The sequence below is a fragment of the Colias eurytheme genome, chromosome 29 (assembly GCF_061535395.1).
Source record: "Colias eurytheme isolate Ceu_HAF_F1 chromosome 29, ilColEury1 Martin Lab GWU primary, whole genome shotgun sequence".
Lineage (NCBI taxonomy): Eukaryota > Metazoa > Arthropoda > Insecta > Lepidoptera > Pieridae > Colias > Colias eurytheme.
The window spans coordinates 3,221,964-3,245,008 of NC_143008.1; the positions used below are offsets into that span (position 1 = coordinate 3,221,964).

General features: G+C 36.2%; 3 protein-coding genes across 3 annotated transcripts in view; 1 reads left to right on the top strand and 2 right to left on the bottom strand.

The window, feature by feature from the left end:
- The first annotated feature begins 3,347 nt into the window (after positions 1-3,347).
- LOC149896138 (UDP-glucosyltransferase 2-like) overlaps positions 3,348-23,045 on the top strand; it is a 35,137-nt gene continuing 15,439 nt past the window's right edge. Inside the window, exons 1-5 of the mRNA XM_090118099.1 lie at positions 3,348-3,490; positions 4,117-4,204; positions 5,032-5,200; positions 6,110-6,304; positions 7,388-7,607. Coding sequence (XP_089974225.1) covers positions 3,350-3,490; positions 4,117-4,204; positions 5,032-5,200; positions 6,110-6,304; positions 7,388-7,607 — 813 coding nt within the window. The 5' untranslated portion in view covers positions 3,348-3,349. The remainder of the gene's footprint in view (positions 3,491-4,116; positions 4,205-5,031; positions 5,201-6,109; positions 6,305-7,387; positions 7,608-23,045) is intronic.
- LOC149896139 (UDP-glycosyltransferase UGT5-like) lies at positions 7,959-13,421 on the bottom strand. The gene is made up of 4 exons (XM_090118094.1): positions 12,393-13,421; positions 10,278-10,491; positions 8,950-9,169; positions 7,959-8,251 (listed from the first exon to the last, which is right to left on the bottom strand). The coding sequence occupies exons 1-4, from the start codon at positions 13,197-13,199 to the stop codon at positions 7,966-7,968; spliced, it is 1,527 nt and encodes a 508-aa protein (XP_089974220.1). The 5' UTR covers positions 13,200-13,421; the 3' UTR covers positions 7,959-7,965.
- Positions 16,537-22,476, bottom strand: LOC149896140 (UDP-glycosyltransferase UGT5-like). Its single transcript, XM_090118240.1, has 4 exons — positions 21,614-22,476; positions 18,489-18,708; positions 17,703-17,922; positions 16,537-16,826 (listed from the first exon to the last, which is right to left on the bottom strand). The coding sequence occupies exons 1-4, from the start codon at positions 22,430-22,432 to the stop codon at positions 16,556-16,558; spliced, it is 1,530 nt and encodes a 509-aa protein (XP_089974366.1). The 5' UTR covers positions 22,433-22,476; the 3' UTR covers positions 16,537-16,555.

A 23,045-nucleotide genomic window follows, 5' to 3' on the forward strand; every position in this document is an offset into this window, starting at 1 on the left:
GTTCTTTCTCGGGTCTCACATTATTATTTGTACCAAATTTTATCCAAATAGGCTCAGTCGTTTAGGCGTGAAGAAGAGAAAGACAGACAGACTATGTTCATTGTAATGTAAATTGATAATTTGTAGTTTAATTAATGTTCGTAAGAATCCTTATTAAGTCTTTTCTTTTTCATAATTTTATCAGTTATAGTTGTATACGTAGTATATTATTATTAGTCTGTGGTTATAGTTATCATGTGTTTATCAAGTCTTTTTACGATCTTATATCTGGGGGCACGGTAGTGCCCCCGCCAAGACAAGCCAAGCGAGGCGCACGGGCACTACCTACCTTTTCTCGAAGCGCTTCGACGTTTTTTTGAACCCTCATAACTTGGGTTTGGATTATGCTAGATCAACAAAATTTTCGGGATATATTGTCAATAGCGGACTTATTGAACATATTAAGTTTTAATTACATTAGCTTTTATACTTCAGATTTTATTTATATCTAAAAAACGCTAATTTCGTCACTGACTCACTGATGATCATCAAAATTCTTAAGGTATTTCCTAATGTCCTAGAAAGCTGAAATTTTGTATGTAAGCTAGTATTAGCACACAAACAACAAAAAAATTATAAAACTTGTAACTTTCATCCCCCAACCCCTTAAACTAGGGGATGGGAGTTTGTATGAGACCTGTAATTTTAAATTAAATTTTGATGACGCTAGAGGTCTAATCTAATAATCTAAAACTTGGTTCCCCTAGATATATATATGTATAGGTACTCCTTGTTAAAAAAAAATTGTTACAAACAACCTACAAAAAGAAATGAAATCCCACCAAAAACATTTTCATGTAAAATGTTGCCAAGACGAGCCCATATGACTCGCACTGTCAAAAAGTTATCAGATCTCATGTAGAGCCAAGCTTCTAACACTACACGCCCTAACTCTACAAGGCCTAACTTCACAAACTCTACACCTTAGTCAAAATATGTGGCTTGGCCGTTCGTTACTACAAGAACTATTGTATAACACAAAAGTAATGAACAGTGAATTAATTTTTCACCTTACGCCGATGTGAATGTAGCGAAATGGCCAAGCCACATATTTTGACTAACGTGTAGAGTTTGTGAAGTTAGGCCTTGTAGAGTTAGGGCGTGTAGTGTTAGAAGCTTGGCTCTACATGAGATCTGATAACTTTTTGACAGTGCGAGTCATATGGGCTCGTCTTGGCAACATTTTACATGAAAATGTTTTTGGTGGGATAATAATTGCAGGATATTATAGTAAACACTTATTATCGTATACAATCTATAAATAAAAATAGATAGGTACTTATAACTTATTTATGGAATTATTTTGATAAAGATTGCATTTTCAAAGTTGTTGACTTCGTTTATTTGGAGATAAGGCTATGGTTTTTTCCGTGCGAAATATTTTATGCATATTCAAGCTCTGCCACAGACTTAGAACTATTTTCCTCATAATAAGTATAACAAGAATAATAGAAATACGTAGAAGAAATCAAAACTCTAAAAACTTCTTCAAAAAGAGCCCACGGCCGCCCGAACGCTTGACGTGCGTCTGACGCAACGTTGCCGTTCGAACGACGAACAGTTTGTGCGAAGCTGATGAGACGTTGCCGCACCACAATTCGAACGTGTGACTAGCGGTGCCGCTCTGCATGACGAGAAGCTGACACGATATTGCCACATATTGCCATACGCTTAACAAGCTGCTGACGCTACGTTGCCCTCACACGCTGAACGCATAACGCGCAGCTGACGCTACGTTGCCGCCCCGCACGCCGAACACAACGCGCGGCTGACGCTACGTTGCCGCCCCGCCACACAGTACTGCCACAGTATTACCATATTTCCTACAGTAGTGCGACGAATGTACTTGTGCAGAGAAACGGAGGGGAACTGGCGGGGGTCGGGCGACGCGGGCCGCGTAAGGCAAACACGCTTAGTTTGCCTTACCTAGCGCGAAAGGACGACGCAGTCGTATTTTTTGTGTAATAATTTTATTATACATAGGTACTTACATATTCTATTATGGCGAGCACAAACTGTTCCGTTTACGGATGTAAATCTACATTGAAATCCCAGAAGGAAACAATATTTCAGAAAGATTGTATTAATTGTATAGCTGTTGAATTAAAATCAAAGCTATGTATATGTTGTCCTCATTATTTTCTAATCAGATTGTACATCCCAATGCGAATGCATTACTTAGTTAAATGTTATAATATACAATTAAGAACATCCAAAAATAAAGTGTCCACGTAAATAATATTTAGCAGTGCAATATCTGTAATTATATATTTATGAACAAATAATTACATCAGATTTAATAATCGCAATTATTTTGAATGTACATATGAATAAATGATTTCATCATAATAATATTAATAATCACAATTGTTTTATTTCCCATTTGTTGCAACCCTAGCGTATTTTCGTGTGGCAGCGTAAGTACCTACGCTGGCGGCGGCATCGCGTGACATCAAAGGCGATTCCTTACTGTAGGAAATAATATTGTAATACTGTGGTACTGCTTCAAGACATCGTAGGCAGGCAGTTTCTACTATAATACTTCGATTTGCGTAGGAATGACTCGTCAAATTTATTTCAATTACTTATCAAAATGATGAGAGATAATTTTGGCTCTGCTAGACGGGTGTATGATAAAAAATATGGAAACAGACAAGGGCTTTATTTCTGAGGAAGATACGAAATGAAATTGTTGTATTCAGTGATAAGTTTAATAAGTTAGTGTTTTTGTAATAATTGAGGTAAGTACATTTTTTTATTTTCTAGTAAAATAAATTGTCGATTTAGTTACTTAATTTTTAATTGTTAATTTTATTTTTATTCAAGAATTTGTTATAAACAGTCAGTAAAATGTATAATAATTTATCAATAATTATGTTAATTTATTACTGCAATGGTTTTATTGTTCAATTTCTAAATATTATTACAAATCAAAACCGCTACTACAATTAGGTAAGGCTGTATAGAGAAAGAAAGCTGGAAACTTATAAGCGCTTACCGGCGCTTGTAAGTTCTACACAAAGGAAGCAGGTTGAAGCAGACCAAGACAAATTTTATTGACCAGCGCGTGTTGAAGCTTGTCGGAACTTGTCAGCGCCGTTCAGCGCTTATCGGCGCGTGTTCATATAATAATATAATATATTATATTCCTGCGCGGGTTACCAGCGCTGACAAGCGCCGGTAGGAGCTTATAAGTTTCCAGCTTTCTTTCTGCATACGCCCTAAGTCTAGTTAACGATATAAATGTTTGCATTCGAGTATAAACCCAATCCAAAAAAATAGGCTGATGGTGATGTTCTTCCAGTTCACAATGAAGATTCTTCTACTCACCATTTTGACGATAGGCTCAGCTCTAGGGTACAATATTCTTTGCATCCAAAAGGCCCCAACGAAGAGTCATTACCACCTTTTAAAAGGATTTGTACAGCCGTTGTTGAAATCTGGCCATCAGGTAAGATTATTAACACGTTTTTATTAACTTCACCTGTATGTTTGTATGTAACGGACTCCTTTAAACTCGATTACGATCCAGTTTTAAAGTGGAGATTGAATTCAAATTTTGTACACATAAAAAGGTTCGGTGGCAAATGGCAATACAATCAACTTATCTTATTAAAGTGATTTGTAGATCTTTTTAAACTAGGTATGGGTATTTATTATTTAAGTAAGTGAGAAAACATTATTTATCAATTATTTATCCTGGAAATGTCACAGGAACGGGAACAATGCGGGTTTTTCTTTGACTACGCGAGTGAAGCCGCTGGCGGAAAGCTTGTATTACATTAAAACTATCCATTTCCAGCAATCTCTGTATCACATTTTATCGAGATCAATTTTAAGAAGAGATACGTATATATTACCGTCGCCGCACACGAGCCACGGGCCACAACCAGAAACGCCGCCACGAGAGTCGAGAAGCTATAAGCGTGTAGCGTGTGGCCGCCACAGGCGTCAACCGAGTGCGGCGAGTCCATATAAAATGTATGAAAAGTGCAGGATATATGCCGGTGGCGGCGTTTTGTGGCCGGTGGACGGTGGTCCGTGTACGGTAGCCCTTATGCTTGTGTCTTATTCCAGGTGACATTCATCACTGCGTTTCCCGAATCCAAACCCACCGCGAATCTCACCTATATTGATGTCAGCTCCACTATAAAATTGTTAGAAGGTATATATTTTACTATGCGGTTCCATCGTTTCAATCTTAATATATATAAATCTCGTGTCACAATGTTTGTCCTCAATGGATTCCTAAACCACTTAACCGATTATAAAAAAATTCGCATGTGCAGTTCGATCCAACTTGAGAGATAGGATAGTTTAAACATGTAGGTACCACGGGCGAAGCCGGGGCGGACCACTAGTACATATTATAATAGATTTAGGTACGTAAAACTGAAAAAGTAGCATAAATTCGATTGCTCTGACGCGGACGTGATAACGGGTTGCCGATTTGTTCGTATCCTGCCTCCGATCGTTTGATTATTTATTTATCAATCCTTTATTGCACTTAAAGAAGAAATATAAAAACACTTAAAGATAGCTTAAACTAAGTACAAATGGCGGTCTTATCGCTTTAGAAAGGTTTCTTCCAGACAACCTTTGGTACAGTAGAGTAATAAATCCATACTGATATTATAAATGCGAAAGTAACTCTGTCTGTCTGTCTGTCTGTTACTCAATCACGCCTAAACTACTGAACCAATTTGCATGAAATTTGGTATGGAGATATTTTGATACCCGAGAAAGGACATAGGCTACCTTTTATTGCGAAACATGTACCACGGGCGAAGCCGGGGCGGACCTCTAGTTATCTATATATTTGTATAGGATACATCTTGCTACAGACGGACTACAACAGCTCTTGAAGCAAATACTTATGATAATAATTTCTAGTATAAAATAAAATAAATGGGTACTTAGTGCAATTGTTTTTATTATTTAGAAAATTCTAAGCCTCCTTTTTTGAAGTCGGTTAAAACCATTTTATTTCAGATATATTCAGTAACAATCCAACCCCAGATACGAGTCTTGCCAATGTTATGGATTTTGGCAGGATTTTAACAGAAAGAATAGCGGAGATGCCAGCTGTTAAAGATATTATTGTGAAGGGAAGATTTGACGCAGTTGTTACCGAGTTCTTTTTCTCTGATCTTGATTCTGGGTGAGAAGTTATTAGCTTTAAAACTGGCTACTCACCTACCTGCTGCAGGGGCAATATTGGAATTGCAGCCTTAATTGGATCCTTAATAATTGTGATGTGTATAAGCAAGCAGGGGCAATTTAGAGAACAACTGAAATTGTTCAAACAACAAACTGAAACTGGAACGCGCTGTGCAACCGAGATTGTTCCAATATTGCCCCTGCAGCAGACACGTGAGTAGCCACCCTTAAATGTTTGAGTTTACTAGGTACAATAAAATAATGTCTCTTCCTGCTGTCTGTTTATGCGTAGCGTAATTATAAACTGTGCAACAGATTTTGATGCAGTTTTTTTTAATAGATAAAGTGTTTAAAGAGAAATGTTTATATGCAGCTGTGGAAATCTGGGGCGGTTGGTAGTAATATTATATGTAGTTAACAGTTACAACAGGCATGGAAACAGACAGGTAGATGTCTTGACCTTTTTTTTAAGTGGGAAAATCTTGCACAGATAACCCACGGCACGGAAAAAGCCGTGGGTTATGTCGGATACTTACTGACTAAATCCTCACTATGTTCCGTCAAGCCACTTTAATGATGGGGCTGCGGGTATTGGTTGGAATTCTTCCGCGTGACCTACCGGTTATTGTACTTCCACATGTCGTTATTGGTTGATAGGGATTAATATAAATAACTAGCTGACCCGACAGACGTTGTCCTAGCTTCTCTTTTTTCGTTTTAAGAGCAAGTTTCTGAAAATTTTCTTTTATAAGAGCTCAATCTCCTGACAACAACGAATACATAAAAAAATACTGAAATCGGTCTTGCCATGACTAAATGACATAGGGATACATATTTATATATTGAGATGCCGCATAAGTATAAGTCACATTTGAATCCGTTAAAAGTTTTTTCTTTACAAATATTTTAGATTCGCCGCAGTACTTCAAGTACCCTGGATTCTCCTGTGCAGTACTATCGTGGACCCACATCTGGAACACATGGTGGACACTGTCAGATCTATTCCCGTGGTCCCCTTGCCTCTGAGCCTGTTACCCATGCCCATGAACACTTGGGAGAGGATGCAGAACCTATTTGGGCACTTGTTCCTGAGTTATACTACGTGGTAAGTTATGAAGTGAAGTCCCATGTCCCCTAGTGGGGTAAGGGGCAGATGCATTATACATCTGTTTCACTGATCGATTTTCTTTAGGGACAAGTAGGTGATCAGCCTTCTGTGTCCTGCCAGACCGAGACATTTTTTTTTCTTCGTCTGCACCGGGAATCGAACCCAGGACCCCTCAGTGTTACGCTCACGCGTCAACCACTGTACCAAGGAGGCGGTCCAGTACGACATATAGTTACATAGTAAGAAGGTAAGTTATGAGGTTGGACTTAAATTTGTGATCATTCAGACTATAAGTTCTGTGTTAAAATTGGTTCAGATACGATCGGCCGTTGGTATCAGATCAGGCGTAATAGAGTAACTAAAAATATCCAGTTTCATAAACCTTTGCGTTCATGAATTTGTTTTAAAAATGAATACACGTTAACTTGAAAATGAAATTTTTTCAGGAATGAACTAAAAAAAATCCTTTAAATGAAATTAGCACGGATTATACTCCATTATAGCACATACGCTTTTATCCGGCAACCAAATGAATTTAACCATTTCTTTTCTACACTTATAATTTATTAACTTGTTACCAATTATTAATATTGTGTGAACGCGGTAAACTTGGATTTCTACTTGATCCATTTAATATAGCCTATATATAATATAATATGTACTACGGGAAAGTACCCGAGGCAGACCGCAAAAAAATGAAATTATAACCACTTTACTACTATATAACTTTATAAAGAATAGAAAAAATTCGATCACGAGGCGGGACTTGAACCCGCATCCTTCGCGCCATTCCGGGGCGGATGCCTCACCAACTCAGCCACTCGTGACCCGCCCGAGTGATCGAATTTATTCTATTCTTTCAGTTTTATGTGTCTGAAGGGACACACCGCGCGCCATCTATTGAGATGATTAACAACCATTTCAACCAATATGAAGCACTTTTCAGTGAATACAATATTGTAACGATGGAACACGACCTTTTTTGTTGAATTTATATTTTTGGTTTTATGGCATTCAAAATGCTTTATAAATATAAATTTATAAAGAATAGAAAAAATTATTACACTTTACCACTTTCAGGAGAAACTTCCCAATCCAAGAAGAGTCATATAACAGACTCTTCAGTCCGCTAGCCAAAGCCCGAGGCAATACCCTACCTTCATTTGAAGAAGCCTACACCAATGTATCCATATTATTCGTAAATTCACATCCCACCTTCGTACCGGTGAAGAGTCTACCACCAAATGTGATTGATATTGCTGGATACCATATTGGAACTACAGTACCACCATTGCCAAAGGTAAGTTAATTAATTACCTTTGTTTGATATATAGGAAATTTGGTGATATCGGAAATACATTTTTGTGTGAATGATTTATGAAAAATGATGCGTATGTTCCGAGCACACGTGTCAGAAGTGAAACTTCTTTGGCAAGATTCAAAGATACCAAAATCGTCGCCTTTCTCCATGACGTTAGGGTATCGCCATGACGCGACCATGAAATTTTATTCTCAACGCGCCTAAAAAAGTTTCAATTCAAAAATAACGCATGTTTATATTACGATTCAGTGGTACCTTTTTTTTATTTTGATTAAGAATTTATAAACTATGTTAATATATAGGTAGGTTCCAGATAAGGCAAAACACAAATAAATATTTACTCAAGTTTAATTTTCCCAAAAATATTCAAATACTTCAACAATTTAAAGCAAAACGACAAAATCATCATTACCGTCAAAAATATTGCCACACTGACAGCTACCATAGATAATATAAACGTCATTTCATAATAATCTGTGAGGCTCATTTCGAAGGCGGGAGTTTTTAAATGTTTCGCGCCTTTATTACGTATGACGTATTCGGTCCACCACACGGCGCGTTCAAGTGACGTTTGTGGCTGATCGTGAATGGTGGCTTTATATTTTTTAACGTTTTCACGGTAGCTGAAAAAAAAATTAAGTGTTTTATTATTATTATTGTATGGACCATCTTCACAATGGGCAGCGTTGGATGAGTAGAGACAATCACGATAGTGTAGAGGATCTTAATGTCTATGATCAGCTGTAGATGTTTATATTCATAATCGCCGTAATGACGGCAAACATTGATGATCATTAATTGTTGGGCAAACGCTGCCTATTGTGAAGAAGGCCCATTATTAAAGCTTGAGTAAGAAAGTAAGGTGATTACTTATTTGCTTTCTTAACTTTGTTACATAAATAATGACAACTATTCAAAACAAATGCTTCAGTTGACTGACCGGTTGGCTTGGTTGGTAGTGGCCCTGCCTTCCAAGCTAGAGGTCGTAGGTTCGATTCCCACCCGGGGCAAATATTTGTGTGATGAACATAGATATTTGCTCTGTATCTGGGTGTTAATTATCTATATATGTATTTAATTAAAAATTATATATGTGTGTTTATCAGCCATCTGGTTTCCATAACACAAGCGAAAGCTTAGTATTGGATCAGATTGTGCCGTGTGTGAAAATTGTCCTGAAATTATTATTTATTTTATTTATTTAGTTATAAGTGATGTAACTAATACCGAGGTTTTTATGTCATAAATTTTTATATCCTTAATTGTAACAAACTTCTTATTCCTTTTATTTTTATATCATAAAGAAACATTAATATCTCACCTCATATTAGACAGCACCTCTTCAATCGCTTTTCTGAAATCATCTCTACTAATAGTCTTTATGTTACACATTGCACCCAACTTCAGTTCTACAATTTTATGAGCGTTGTAGAATTGGTCCCATAGTATTGGTATCGCTAGCATTGGTACTTCTGCTTCTACAGCTTCGTCAATTGATTGCAGACCAGCTTGAGTTATGAACAGTTTTATGTTTGGATGTCCTGGAAGATTTAATTGTGTCAGTGCTTTGAAAGAAAGAAGACAATATTTCCAACACACACACAACAATCTATACTAATATTATAAAGCTGAAGAGTTTGTTTGTTTGTTTGAACGCGCTAATCTCGGGAACTACTGGTCCGATTTAAAAAATTCTTTCGGTGTTAGATAGCCCATTTATCGAGGAAAGTTATAGGTTATATATCATCGCGCTACGACCAACAGGGGTAGAGCCACGGGGGTGAAACCGCGTGGAGCAGCTAGTAGCATTATAAATTAATAGCTTTCCGCTTGCGGTTTCGCCCGCGTTTTCAAAGAAAAACCAGCATAGTTCCCGTAACCGTGGGATATCCGGGATAAAACCTATCCATTGTGTTAATCCAAGTTAGCCGTTAATCCGTGCGGTGCCGAGCGAAACGCATAAATTGAAAGCACCATAGATTCTTTAAAAACGAGTAAAATGAACCGCTTTCTTATCTAGGCTGATACTTTTTATTTGACGTAGGTTTTCTCGACTCTAAACACATATTTACTGTACATGGGTAGCAGCTGTTATCTTAATTGATAGTAAATGTTATAAAATATAATTATATTAGTATTTACGTGTTAGTTTAACGTCATTTAGCAAGAATAGCGTATTATAATGGTGACTTGATAATTATTCTAATTTTTGAATGTCATCTAAATATATTTTAGAGATTTTGGCTTTGGTCTTAGCGTGATGATATATAGCCTTCCTCGATAAATAGGCTACCTAACACCGAAATAATTTTTCAAATCTGACCAGTAGTTCCCGAGATTAGCGCGTCAAAACGTTATTAGTATCAGGCGCGGTCCCAGGGGGGTGGTCACGGGGGACATGACCCCCCCCAAAATCGTACTCGATAAATTAGAAAAAAATCTTATACTGTACAAAATATTTAAAAAAAAACTGGCCAAATGCGTATCGGAGTCACTTGCACACCTAAAGTTCCGTTTAAAACTGTTATTAATCCCTTGCGAATTATGAATCCATGGGGGGGTGGGGTAGCATACCTTTCCAGCCTCGTGACCCCCCCAAAATTTCAGACTGGGACCGCGCCTGATTAGTATAGATTAATTGAAACTTACTAAGTAAATCAGCTTGCGGATACCATTTTCTCACAACAATATTGTGGGATACGTCAATATTGGTGTCCCATTTGAAGAATATTGTATATGGCAATGTAGACAGGACATCCAGGAGTATTTGTAACTTCTTCTGGTCGAATAGAGATGGCCGTATTGTACTCCCGAAGCTCATGTATATGGAATTGGGAGATTTATCTAGCAGAGATTGTAGATCCTGAAATATAAATAATAAATAAATAATAAATACACTTTATTTAGCACCAAATAAAAACAGACAATATAACAAAAGAAAAAAGACAATATAATATATAGCCAAAAAGGCGGCCTTATCGCTACTGAGCGATTTCTACCAGGCAACCTATGGGTAGGATTTTGAATTAAAAAGGGGAAAAACAATAGGTGGTGCAGTAATGAAAAATTTAATTATAATACATTTAAACCAAATAACTACATAAATTATAAATATATACATAATGAATATGATTTAAAAAAATACATACTTATATAATTTATATAATATACGTCTTTCTCAAGATTTTATGGGTAGTAAAACAAACAAAATATGTTCACTACCAATGAATTGATAATTTAGAACGCAGATTATAATCCTGGAATAGCATAGAGTTACGGAATTAATGTTACTATAGTCCTTTCCACCTAAGATGATTTGAAAGAAAGAAAGAAAGAAAGACACACTGTGACACATGGATTTTTGACACGTGTAGAGATGTCTTTACTGAAATCATATCAATTGTTTTCGATAATCGATAATATTTTATATGGAAATGAAATCGATTTGAATAAAGTACCAAAATTAGTTGTTTCGGCATTTCGCCAACAATTAACCAAGGAAACTTAGCAAACAACAGCAACAAAAAGTCAACAATAACAATTAGTAACAATAACAGAATACCACGTATCATTATAAAAATGCAACTTGTATGCACTCGTACAGACGATTGACTCGATTGACAAACGATCACAAGATGGGCGCCGATTATATGATTTTCCAACTCTATGATTTTTCAACGATCCATTTCATGTACACAATTTGCGTAGGTATTATATTTTTGTGTTATTTTATTTTATTTTTCATTATATTAAATTAAACAATACTGTTTTCGATTTATAAGTCTAAGATGTTTTATTTTTATATTTTTGGCAATAATTCCGCCATAAAATAAAAATATTATGCACTAAAATTATTTTGGCGTTTTAAACATAAAATACGTAATTCGGAACACGATGAAGTGTCACAGGAATCATCATAGGTGAAAAGGACTATAGTAAATAATTTGCCTACTTACTAGTAAGCTAAAAATTCAGGATTAGGCTGATGATTTCGGCTATGCAATTAATATAAATAATAATAATTTTACAATTATAGTAGAGCCATTTTAATAGGCAACATTTGACAGTTCAATAAAATTCAACAATGTAACCTAGTAACGACGACATAGAATAACATGATATTTCGTTTTGTTAGAACTGCACATTTGCTTAACTTTTTTCAATTACGATTGCATATTTATAATAATAATGACCGATACAAGTAATTTTAAGATTTCATTTTACTGATAAACCATTCTAAACATAATAAACAATTTCCGAATTAAAGAACTGACGTCGCTACAATTTTGTGTCAATAAACTTTTTTACTTTTTAAATACCAGAGACGTTACTCTAAAAATCGAAATATGACATCTAGAGTCGAATGCATTGATTACTTGACAATAAAAATCATCATAAATTAAAAAATGTGTTTCAAGTTCGATTGACAAATGTTTCAAGTCCGTATCGATTAATTCACTTCAATCGATGTTTTTAAGCAGGTTACCTCTTTTCGAAGATAGAATTGATATACGTCAAATGTTGCCTATTAAATTGGCTCTATATGTACATACTTTATCAGTATTCGAAAAGTCACGTGTCACAAAGTGTCACATTCTCCACAGCCTAGCTGTTTTTGCTATGTATTTTTACGTTACACTATTTGCACAAATAAACTAGGTACAAATGGCGATCTCTAAAGGGTATTATTATCTAGTAGTCGTTAAAGCGCGGTTTTCGTTTCTGGCTTTTTCTTGTTTTATAAAATGGCTCAAACATACTCACGTCTGGAAGTTGTTTCGGCGGTTGTAAATGAAGACCACCCAAATGTACTACATTAGGTGGTACCGGTCGATTGGTATCCCACAAATGATGCATATTTATAAAGATCATATCAACGTTCTGGCGCAATTCTAATGAGCTTGGAAAATCAGGCCCCAAATGTTTCCTGACCAGTTTGTCATCTATCAATTCACCCTGCCGCGTAATTTCAAACATTCTGTATCTATCAAAGAGTATCCAAGCCTTATCTAGTATAGATAAATCAGTAAACTTGTCGCCAACAGCCGTGGGGTATATAAATGGGTGATCCAGACCTCCTGCTCTGTGGAAAGTATCAAAGAAACCGCCCAATGAGCTGATCTGTATGAACGGAGCTTTGTAAATGTGAGAGAATATCAACGTCATTCTTGCGCACATTTCGCCTAAGATTATATCGTACTGTTCGTTCTTCTTGAAGAAATCCTTCAATTCATTCTCGAATAAACCTTCGAAGATCTTGTACAACGTAAAAAGGCTCACTTTGTGTTGTACTGTCACTTCGTCTTTCGCCATTCTTACCATTGTACCGAGGTCTTTGGTCACTATTTTGCTTATCGTGTTGCCGATGTTGATCTCTGTTAGGTTCTGTATCGTGGTATTAGGGTAGGCAGGGAAGGGGGTGATGACTGTGACGTCATGGCCTCGTCTAACTAGTTCCAAAGTAAGAGCGCGGAAGACAAATTGGTGGCTATGGCAGGGTGCAGGGAATACACCCAAAATCTTCGCACCGTCACAAAGGACAGGTGCTAATATGAACACGTAAAACAACATTGTTAACGTGGGATGTATAATTAGGTATTTATATGTCGTTTAATTGTATCGTAATGTTATTATTTGAATTTGCATATGAATAATGTAAGGGGTGCGATATACGGACGGTTTGTAAACGCTTTAAGCGTTATAGTATTTTCTGGTGACTAGGTACTACTTTTAAGCACCTAATTGTTTGTGAATACTTTCAAAATATTATGTAATATTATATTATGTTGACTATGAAGGTTGTTTTACTAATTACATATTTAATTCCGAAATGGTGACTGCAAGTACGAAGAGCAAGGGATAAGCAACCCTCGTTGCTATGGTTACGCTAAAAAACCAAGCAAGTGTGAGTCGGATTAAAAGGTTTCCTATCCAATAATAAGTGGTAGCAGTTAGGCCAATTAATTATCCGACCTCTTCCATTCTTCTATGAACAATTTATTTTTGTTTTCTTGTTCCATTTACTGTTGTTGTAAATTTTAACACACTGTTAACTTTAAATCTAATATTTGTACTAAAAATCTTTTGTTTACTTATAATAAGTAGACAAATAGATTCACAGTAGAAAATTGATATTACTGATAAAATCTCGTGTGTAAATTGAGATTGCAAGTCACTATGACCAAGCTAACATCGCATATTGTTTTTTGTTTGTCAACTGTATTGAGACAATGGCAATTCCTTTGAATTTTTCAACACTTCAAAGATATTTCTGATCATTTGTTAAGAAAAAGAACAACATCCGTATCAGACAGATGTTATTTTATTTTGTAATAAACATGGACGTATAAAAAAAGACGGACACCGTATTACGAACAAACAACGTGAAGCCACCATAGTAAGCTAGCGATCGTGTAAAGACAATAAACACGCACACACTCTCACCATAGTAAGCTAGTCGGCCGCCATTACGTCGTGAACTACCGACTGATTAACTGCGTCACTGTTTCACAAAAAATATTTAAAATGCCGTCTTGCGTGGTAAATGGTGTCGCAACAGTACAATTTTAAATAACAAAACACAAGGGATTACATTCCACTGGGAAGCAAGTTATTCCTTTTATGTTTTAATGACAAAATTATTACGGCAAAATTTATAGAAAAAAATACAGCCGCCATTGTCATCAACACAGCTGTTGCCATGGCAACATGGCACACACACATGGATGTTTCGCCGCCATTACTAGGCTTCACTCAATGTTTAGGCGATATACCGTCCGTCTTTTTTTATACGTCCATGGTAATAAACATGTGCGTGTTAATTTTTTCTTGTGTCTCGCTCTTACATTTCAATATATTCTTGGTAGTCATTCTTGGGAAAAAAACAACGAAAAAGTTTTAAACTTTGCGTACAAGTTAAGTTATGACTTTTTAGTCCAGTTTTAAACCAGATTTATTTAAGTTTTGGAACGAAGTTCCATGCCTCGCGTTGCGAAAGAGGGTTAGACGGAATTAAGACCAAAAGTTGCAACGACACTTTTTGCTAGCTGTTGTAAGCCGTGCGGCCGCGGCGCGCCGTATTTCGTATTTCGCGCGTATTTCTCTATCTCTCTCTCTCATAGAAAGCAATCCAGTCGTTTTAGTAACTTCGTTCCATCTCATCTACACTAATATTATAAAGAGGAAAACTTTGTTTGTTTGTTTGATTGTAATGAATAGGCTCATAAACTACTGGACCGATTTTAAAAATTCTTTCACCATTCGAAAGCTACATTATCCACGAGTAACATAGGCTAGGTTTTATCCCGGAAATCCCACGGGAACGGGAACTATGCGGGTTTTTCTTTGAAAACGCGGGCGAAGCCGCAGGCGGAAAGCTAGTTTTTTATAAGATGATTAATGTGAAACAAAAGCGTTCAAAAACACGCTGTGTAAAAATTATTAAGGATACAAATAACAAAGTTCAGTTACACTGATAACGGTTAATTGTAATTAAGTCAATATCCCGATAATTATATTTGAATAAACGTGACAAAATTTATTCAATATTAAATGTCATTCAGACGATAAATTAGATAAACCATTCGTACTTAAATAACAGAACTTATTATCTAGTAGGTAAACGTATTTTTATATTTCGTCAAAGTATTTGTGAGTAATATTATAAAGAGGAAAGGTTTGTATGTATGTATGGTTTTCACGCATAAACTACTGGACTAATTTTGATGAAATTTGGCACAGGTAATCTTTAGACCCTGAGAAAGAACATAGGCTACCTTTTATTGCGGAAAATGTACCACGGGCGAAGCCGGGGCGGACCGCTAGTATAAATTAATAGAGTCGCTTTCTCTGTCCCTATGTCACTTTCACTATTAGATAGACCCTTTATCGAGGAAGGTTATAGGTTATACAGGGTGTAATCGTTAAGTGTGCACAGGCGATTATTTCGTAACTATTACAGATATCAAAAAACTTTAAACTGATATTGAAAGTACTATACCTAATGAGTAAAATGACAATAATAACTTTTTAAAAATAAAACGAGAAATATCCAAAAATGTTACATGAAACGCTCCCATTTTTACTAAGTATTAAGTACTAGTAATAAGGAGGTATGCAATTGTCCCCAGAGGATATTATAATATAGAATTTTTGGTACCTTGCATTAAGTTTATTGAAGTGAAACTTCTTTATCGGGGTTGGATAAAAATTGCGCGCGTGACATTTTTCCGTTACGCGCCATCTTTTTCTTATCCCTACCACGCGTGATTCGACGTAGATATTTCTGTAAAGTTGCATAAGTATATTATTTTTTGACAAATAAGTTCATAAAGAAGTTTCACTTCTTACGTGTGTACCTACACTAGTACACGCAAACATTTTTTTTTAATATTTGTGGGTTAGTTGTAGTTATTTATTTATTTAGTAGTTATAGCGCTTGTTAGGAACAATCTAAGAGCGTATACGCACTATGCGGGTAGCCGCATTGCGGGTAGCCGTCCGGCTGACCCCGCAAGCACAATTATGTACGTAATATTCATTTCTATGCGCACTGTGCGGTCTGCGGTTACGTACATAATTATTGTGCTTGCGGTCAGCCGGACGGCTACCCGCAATGCGGCTACCCGCATGGTGCGTATACGCTCTAACAGAATTTGATCAGAATAGTAGGTACTTAATAAAATAATAGAAACAAAAACGAAGTAATGTGTGAATATTTATCATACCTTTATCTATAGCAAATTAATTTAATTACAGTCGTTTAGTAGGTACTAAAAACCATGAAAGAAGAGATATAAAAATTATTTGGAGAATTCAGTTTAATTAAAAAATGTTTTACTTAAAGGCATGTAACTAATAACAAAAACACTGTTTACGACAAAAAAAAAGAGTTAATAAAAACAAAAAGCTTTTTTTCAATTATATAATTATTCTACCTTAGTTTTCCTTTTAAATATTGATAACACTATCACACACAGCTTATAAATTAAACCTAAAACGAGTGAACAAACTAAAATTACAGATAATATAAGTTTAATTTCATAATAGTCTTTCGCTGACATGTCGAAGGCGGGAGATCTTAAATGTTTCGCGCCTTTGTGACGTATGACGTATTCCGTCCACCACACGGCGCGTTCTAGTGCAGTCTGTGGTTGGTCGTTGATGACAGTTCGTAGGTTGTCTATGTTCTCTTTGTATCTGTAATAAAAAAGCAAAATAAGTATGGAGTGTTGAAAAAGGATGAAAATCTGTACGAGAACCGATCATAGTGGTTTTGGAGAGCGAACTGCGAAGAATTCCATAAAGGTATTATGAATAGGTCATAGGTGTGAAGTTAGCACGACAAGACAGAGTGAAGGGGCTTGATTAAAAGCTATTGGAGTTTACCTAAAAGGATTAACACTTTTGCGATAGTGGCGCCATCCTTATTTGATAAATTTTAGCGAACACTTGTAGATAGAATGTAAATGTTACTCGATTAAGCGGTTTTTTTTAGTTAAACTTCATGCTCAAGACAGAAAAATTATACATATAGAGTATTATCTAGATAAGAATAATACCATAGAATGAAATTAATATCTTCAATTATATTTACCGTCTATCCTTTAGCACAGTATCTATAGCCGCTCTAAAGCTGTCCTCTGTGACGTCACGAATGTTACACATGACACCGATGCCCAGTTCTACAATCTTGTCCACATTTATCTACTAGTCCCACAGTATTCCATCCCTATTAGAATATAGATTGATTGCATTTACCTTCTATTCTTAAGAACAGTCTGAACAGTATATAGGTAGAGCCCTCCTCTGTGACGTCACGTATGTTGCACATGACACCAATTCCCAGCTCCACAATCTTGTCCACATTGATCCACAGCTGGTCCTACATTTACTTTCTACCCTTAAGAATGGTATTTATAGCTCCTCTAAAGCTGTCCTCTGTGACGTCATCATGTCCACATTGAGCAGAGGCTCAATGTGGACATGATACGATACTATGGGACTAGAGAGTCCCATAGTATCGTATCCCTATTAGTATACATTGAATATCTTCAATAAAATTATACTATTTACCTTCTGTCCTTTAGCACAGTATCTATAGCCGCTCTAAAGCTGTCCTCTGTGACGTCACGAATGTTACACATGACACCGATGCCCAGTTCTACAATCTTGTCCACGTTCAACCACTGGTCCCATAGTATGGGCACGCCCACTAGTGGGACGCCAGCGTCGATAGCTTCGTCGGTTGATTGGAGACCGCCTTGCGTGATAAATAACTTGATGGAGGGGTGTTCTGGAACATTTTCGAGGACTTTCAGATGATTTAGAGGTTGTTTTGATACGATTTGTATTTTTAAGCAGTCTAGTTCTTGTGGAGTTTTACGATTTTGTTGGCCAGTTACTTTCAATAAAGAAAAGGCATATACAACATAATAATAACTACATTCTTTAATTGTTTGTGTTTGTCAACAACTTGACTTTACTACACTGCTTGTAGAAAAGTATTGATGATAAGAGAGGATATAATAAATAATATTTTTATTAAAATCAAAAGTTTTAAGTGTTTTCACAAAGTATTATTCAGATTTTAATCAGTAACCAATTTATAATTCATAATTTATAATTTACCTGCAGTGTTAGCAAGCATGTTATCAATATCTTTTTATTTATTGTCTTCAAACCTCAGAAGCACATAGAACATGAGCCTTGCATTTCAACCGACTCCAAAAAAGGGGAGGTTCTTAATTCGACTTAATCTTGCTTTTATCTCAGAACTTTCGACTTTCGTAATTTTATCCTCCGAAGGGACTTTAGAAGTACAGGTACTTACATTAAAAATATATACCTTCAAATACTCACTAAGAAGATCGCGTTGAGGAAACCATTTTCCCACTACCACATTTTCCGGTACATTGTCCACATCGGCATCCCATTTTAAGAACACAGTATATGGCAGTTTGGAGACCACTCGCAGGAACATATTTAACTTCGCCATGTTGAACATTGAGGAGCTGATTGTGCTGCCAAAGCTCATGTATATAGCGCCGTTTTTAGCGGCGTCGAGCTTGGCTTTTAAATCCTGGTAATAAATAAATAAAATTATACAAAATCGGTCAAACGTGTGTCGAACTCGCGTTATTATGGGAAACGTTAGATACAAACTGGTGACACGCAGGACAGACAGACAGAAGGACAGCAAAGTCTTAGTAATGGGGTCCCGTTTTACCCCTTTAAGTACGGAACCTTAATACCTTATTTCAACGAAAAACACAATGTATACAGAATCTTATATATAAAAATGAATCGCAAAATGTGTTGGTAAGCGCATAACTCGAGAACGGCTGAACCGATTTCGATAATTCTTTTTTTATTATATTCCTTGAAGTACGAGGATGGTTTTTATGTAGAGAAAACGTAAATATGTACCACGGGCGAAGCCGGGGCAGACCGCTAGTCTATGATAATAACAGCAGGTTCAGCAAAAGCTGACCACTCAAATGCAGTACGCTGATTTTCAGCCAGCGATATAATGGACGGTGATGACTTTAAATAAATTGGTTAAAACTTTACTGTCTTACCACAAAAAACTTTAGACAGGGTTTATCGTTAAGCGCGGGTTCTCTTAATCTGGTTTTGTGATATTTCACATAGACAATTATTAAAGTGATAGATCCCTGGTTTAAAGTTAGACTGTGTTTAAATAGTTGTGTGGTAATACCATTAAAGTTTTACTAACTAGACGCTTGCTCTAGTTTCACTCAAGTTGACCTATGATAAAAAGATATAAGGTGACCTAATGGTAAAGAAAAATATAGGTATGTTTTACTAATGGTAAAATTACTTCTAAAAATTTATATTTTGTTATGTTGAATGATTAATGTTTTTCAATTAAATCGTAATAAAACAAATTAATGTAATCTCTCCTCTTCATAATATTAGCACAGACAATACAATATTCGTTAATTATTATCGAACTAGCTTCCGCCCACGACTTTGTATGTGCATCCCCGTTTTTCCCCGTTCCCGCAAGAATTTCGGGAAATCCTTTCTTAGCGGATGCCTACGTCCTAACATCTACCTGCATGCCAAATTTCAGCCCGATACGTCCAGTGGTTTGGGCTGTGCGTTGATAGATCAATATATCAGTCACCTTTGAGTTTTATACATATAGATTTCACTATTTACTCTTGTCGACGACCCACTGCACGTATCGCGATGAAACACACATTCTACACAACATTTGACCCACATTATCATTGTGATACGGGAACAACGATATATTTAGCCAAGCGTCACAGGGAGAGAACATATTAATATCATACTAATAGGCCCTCTTCACAATAGGCAGCGCTGGGCATTACTTAGCATAAACCAACATCTCTAAGGGCGATTAAAAACAATATCATTGTGGAGGAAGGAAGAACATCATGGGTGGACAGGAGTTGTGAACTGTCAGGGGTCACCACTGTGGAGGAAGGAAGGTGGTATTCTTCCATCGAAAAAAGGGAGGATCATCGACCAGTATACTCGACGGATCGGCCGTTAAGACCCCGATGAATGATGTCCGAAAGTTGTATGTAATATGCTCTGTAGCAAAAACATTTCGTTTGGGCGATTCAGAGCGAATAAATGTCTAGATGTCTATGATCGGCCGTCATTGTAGATGTTTATTTAATCGCCGTAATGACAAACATCGACGATCATTTGTTGGGCCAACGCTGCCCATTGTGAAAAGTGCTCAGCATATTATAAACGCGAAAGTTTGTAAGTAACTATGGATGGATGGATGTATATGTAGATGTGAATACCGTCACGTCATGGAGAAAGGCGATTTTTTTCGTCACTGCCCTATTCTTTATTTTATTACTACACTAGCTGCGCTTCGTGGTTGGTTCCACTCGCGTGGCTCCGCTCATGTTGGTCTTAGCGTAATGATATGATATAGCCTTCCTCGATAAATGGGCTACCGGCTACTAACACCAAAATAATTTTTCAAATCGGACGAGTAGTTCCTGAGATTAGCTTTATGATATTAGTATAGATATACGTGAAAACGATTCAAACAGATAATGATAATTTACTAATTAAGTAATATACTAATTAAGTAATTCTATTTAATTAGTTTTATTATTATTTTTAATCATTATTATTAAAGTTTACAATAAATTACAACAAAACCATATCAAAATGAGTGCAGTAATCAGTATGTAAACATAATTATATATTATCTAACATTTATTACGTAATACCGTAATAAATAGAGTCAATGAATTATAATAATTATATTAAACTAGCTTTCCGCAAGCGGCTTCGCCCGCGTTTTCAAAGAAATACCCGCATAGTTCCCCTTCCCTTGGGATTTCCGGGATAAAACCTATCCAATGTCTTGATCCAAGTTACCCTCTATATGTGTGCTAAATTTCATTGTAATCGGTTCAGTAGTATTTGCGTGAAAGAGTAACAAACATACATACACATTCACATACATCCATCTTCACAAACTTTCGCATTTTTAATATTGTATATTACACTTACATAAACTTTCGCATTTATATATTATGTTCGCATATATTATAAACGTGACTGTTTTAGATTTAGAAAATACTAAGTAAATATTTTCATTCACTTTTTGATAAAAATGCGAATGGCGCTTACGATTTTTAGTTTCGAGCACGTTGATTCCATACTAAACGCGGACCCCCTCACCGCTTACCTCAGGCCCGAATAGCTGAATTTTCGCTGACCGCCTAACTCCCCTTAAACCTTCCTCTTGAATTACTCTATCTATTAAAAAAACCGCATCAAAATTCGTTGCGTACTTTTAAAGATTTAAGCATACAAAGGGACATAGGGACAGAGAAAGCGACTTTGTTTTATACTATGTAGTGATTAGACGATTATGACATGACAGTATTACAATGACACGACCTTGTACTCTCAACGCGTCCAAAGAAGTTCACTTCAAAAATATTATATTTTCTTACCTTAGGAAGTTCCTTTACTTTTCTCAAATGTAGACCTCCTAAATAAACGACATTAGGCGGTACAGGTCTGTTAGAGTCCCAAATCGGATACACATTTAGAAAAACCATATCAACATTTTGTTTCAAGTCCTTCAAACTGGGAAAATCAGATCCCAAATGTTTCTTCAGCAAATCATCTTCTGGCTTTTCGCAGTCCTCATAAACTTTTACTACATCGTAAAGTCCTACTACTTCATGTATTTTATCAACATAAGTTAGATTCTTGAATTTTTCGCGTATAGCCAACGGGTATAACAGGGGGTGTGTGGCAGCTCCCACCATCTCAAAAGTATCAAACACTCCACCGAAGGAACTCACTTGAATAACTGGCGCTTTGAATATATGGCCGAACATGAGGTTCAACCGAACACAAGCCTCTACTAACACTATATCAAACTTTTCCTTGCTATTTACGAAGTCTTTTAAATCATTCCCCAATATTCTATCAAACGTTTTGTATATTGCTCTAAACGCGACTTTCTGCTGTGACACCATATCGTCGGCGTCTTTCAATTCATCTTTTAGAGCGGCAAATTTAATATCTTCAATGCTAGCTTGTATTGAGATCTGCTTCAAGTTCTGTACACTTTCTTGCATGGGATGCGGTGTAATAAAAGTGACTTCGTGTCCCCGTCGCGCCAATTCTTCAACGAACGGTCGAAACACTATTTGGTGACTGTACACTGGTGCAGGGAATACACATAAAATCTTAGCTGATTTACACACGGTTGTTGTTAAAGCTAAACACGTGACGTACAGTAGTACACGCATGTTGACCATCTGTCTGAACGTCGAGTGAACTACTGTTTTTTAGACTCGTTGTTTTGTAATGTAGTTACTAGTTAACATTGAGATAATGAAGTGTGTACTGCGTCCCGAATGATAAATGATACCTAATTAATAGAGGATTCTATGAATAGTGATCATAGTTTTTTTTAAGAACTTTAAAACAAGAGATCTGTTATTTTATAGTTAAAAGGTTTGTGACGCAAATAGGCGAGTTTTATAAATAGATGTGTACCGCTAAGTGAGGTTAAAAGTTATGTCCGCTTAAAAGAACTTGTAACACATACAAAAGCTAATGCAATGCATAATATATATTATGTAATTTATAATACACTAGCCGTGCCGCGCGGTTTCACCCGCATTGCTCCGCTCTTTTTAGTCCTAACGAGAACGTGATGATAACCTATAACCTTCCTAGATAAATGGGCTATCTAACACCGAAAGAATTTTTCAAATTAGACCAGTAGTAGGATAATACATAATATTAGTAGGGTATTTATTGTAGGTGTTTTGTTTATTTGCATGACAGCATTTAGTTATTTACTTTTAAAAGCGCTATTTTTAGCTTCATCTATAGTCCTTTCCACCTAAGATGATTTCTGTGACA